The following is a 2,045-nucleotide window of genomic DNA, read 5'->3' as shown; positions in this document are numbered from 1 at the left end:
ATACACACACATATATATATATATATATATATATATGTATATATATATTCATATATACGACGGGCTTCTTCCAGTTTCCATCTACCAAATCCACTCACAAGGCTTTGGTCGGCCCAAGGCTATAGTAGAAGACACTTGCCCAAGGTGCCACGCAGTGGGACTGAACCCGGAACCATGTGGTTGGTAAGCAAGCTACTTACCACACAGCCACTCCTTTACATTTTTTTTATTTCTGTACTTTAAATTAATGTATCTTTGTTAAACCCTTTAGCATTCAGATTATCTTGTCAATGCAATGTTTATTCAGCCACATTATTTGCACTTAATCAAGCATTATCTCAAAGCTTCAAAATTACAATGATGTAATTTTATATTTTTAGAATAACATTGTATGTTAGGTGTGAGAGGCCAGATCTGGTTAGTTTGGACATAAAACAGGTACAATGTTTGAGCCAGGTATGGCTGGTTTAAATGCTGAAGGGTTAATGTTGGTTTCAGATTTTGGCACAAGGCCAGCAATTTGGAGGAGAGGGGTTAAGTTGATCACATCAACTGTAGTGCTCAACTGGTACTTATTTTATTGACTCCAAAAGGGTGAAAGGCAAAGTTGACCTCGGTGGAATTGGGACTCAGAACACAAAATTGAACGAAATGCATGCTGGGAAGGGTTGCATGGCTTGACAGGAGCTGGTCAGCTGAAGAGCTGTCCAGGTTCCATGTCTGTTTTGGCATGGTTTCTATGGCTGGATAACCTTCCTAACGCCAACCACTTTACAGAGTTTACTGGGTGCTTTTAGGTAGCACCAGCAGGGGTACGTTTACGTGACACCAACACCTACAAGCCCACAAGGTCAGGAATGCTCAGCTGGAGAAAGGAATGCAGGGGACAGGCCTGTATGCAAGAACAACCATGTTTTTACTTAACCTGCAGTGTTTTCTCAACCACAACAAACCACCGGGAGTCTCAGTCCCCTATCATCCCATCTGTGTGTCTCAACATCTGTAGATCCTTCCTCACCACTACATCCTATATCTTCCTGGGTCTACCCCTTCCACATGTTCCCTCTACAATTAGAGATCAGCACCTCTTGATGCAACTGCCTTCATTCATACACATCACATGACCATACCAGTGCAGTCTTCTCTCTTGCACACTATATCTGATGCCTTATATACCCAGTTTTTTTCTCTCAAAAGCCTGGTACAAACTCCTAGGTCATACTCATTTGCAAGGGACAGCTAATTTTTTCATCTTTAATTTACAACATTAATCTAAATTTGATAAAATTTACAGAGATGTACTTGCATAGCAAGTGACCCGATCTGAGATCGTGTGCTGGAACGAAAACAATTGCAGCGTGGAAGGTGTTTATAAGCCACGGTTTTTGTGTGTTATTTTAAATGGCTTATAAACACCTTCCATGCTGCAATTGTTAATTAAATTTAGTTAATGAAAATATATCTAGCTTTGTTTTAAAATAAAAAGGCTTCATTTAATTTTACTGTTTCTTTAATTTCCTTTCATGTAGGAGATTGTGATTTTGAATCTGGCCTTTGTGGTTGGACGGATTACAGTATAGGAAAATTTAAATGGGCCTCTCACCAAGGTGATACTATGGGTAAAATTGGGCCTGCAAAAGATCACACCACCAACAGCATTAAAGGTAAGTCTAAAAAGCTTTCTTTGTTGATGTCAGTGTGTATGTGTATGTGTCTATATATATATATATGCATATATATATATATATATGCATAAATGTAAATTTTTATATTTATGTGCTTGTGTGTACATACGTCAGTACATATGTGTGTGCATATATGCGTAAATATATGTCCGTATATGTGTACATATAATATGTTTATATGTATGTAGGTTTATATTTATGTGTATGTCTGTGTGTGTGTCTGTGTGTATGTGTGTGAGAGTATGTGTGTATGTCTGTAAATATATCCATGTGTGCATGTATATGTGCATATATATACATACATACATATATGTATATATATATATATATATATATATATATATATATATATATATATAT

General features: G+C 37.0%; 1 protein-coding gene across 1 annotated transcript in view; it reads left to right on the top strand.

The window, feature by feature from the left end:
* LOC106882389 (MAM and LDL-receptor class A domain-containing protein 1) overlaps positions 1-2,045 on the top strand; it is a 221,633-nt gene that overhangs the window by 217,477 nt on the left and 2,111 nt on the right. The window contains exon 132 of the mRNA XM_014933051.2: positions 1,530-1,692. Coding sequence (XP_014788537.2) covers positions 1,530-1,692 — 163 coding nt within the window. The remainder of the gene's footprint in view (positions 1-1,529; positions 1,693-2,045) is intronic.

This window comes from Octopus bimaculoides, chromosome 7 (genome assembly GCF_001194135.2).
Source record: "Octopus bimaculoides isolate UCB-OBI-ISO-001 chromosome 7, ASM119413v2, whole genome shotgun sequence".
Classification (NCBI taxonomy): domain Eukaryota; kingdom Metazoa; phylum Mollusca; class Cephalopoda; order Octopoda; family Octopodidae; genus Octopus; species Octopus bimaculoides.
Note: the sequence above shows the minus strand (reverse complement) of the source record. Positions and strands in the feature narration are given on the sequence as shown.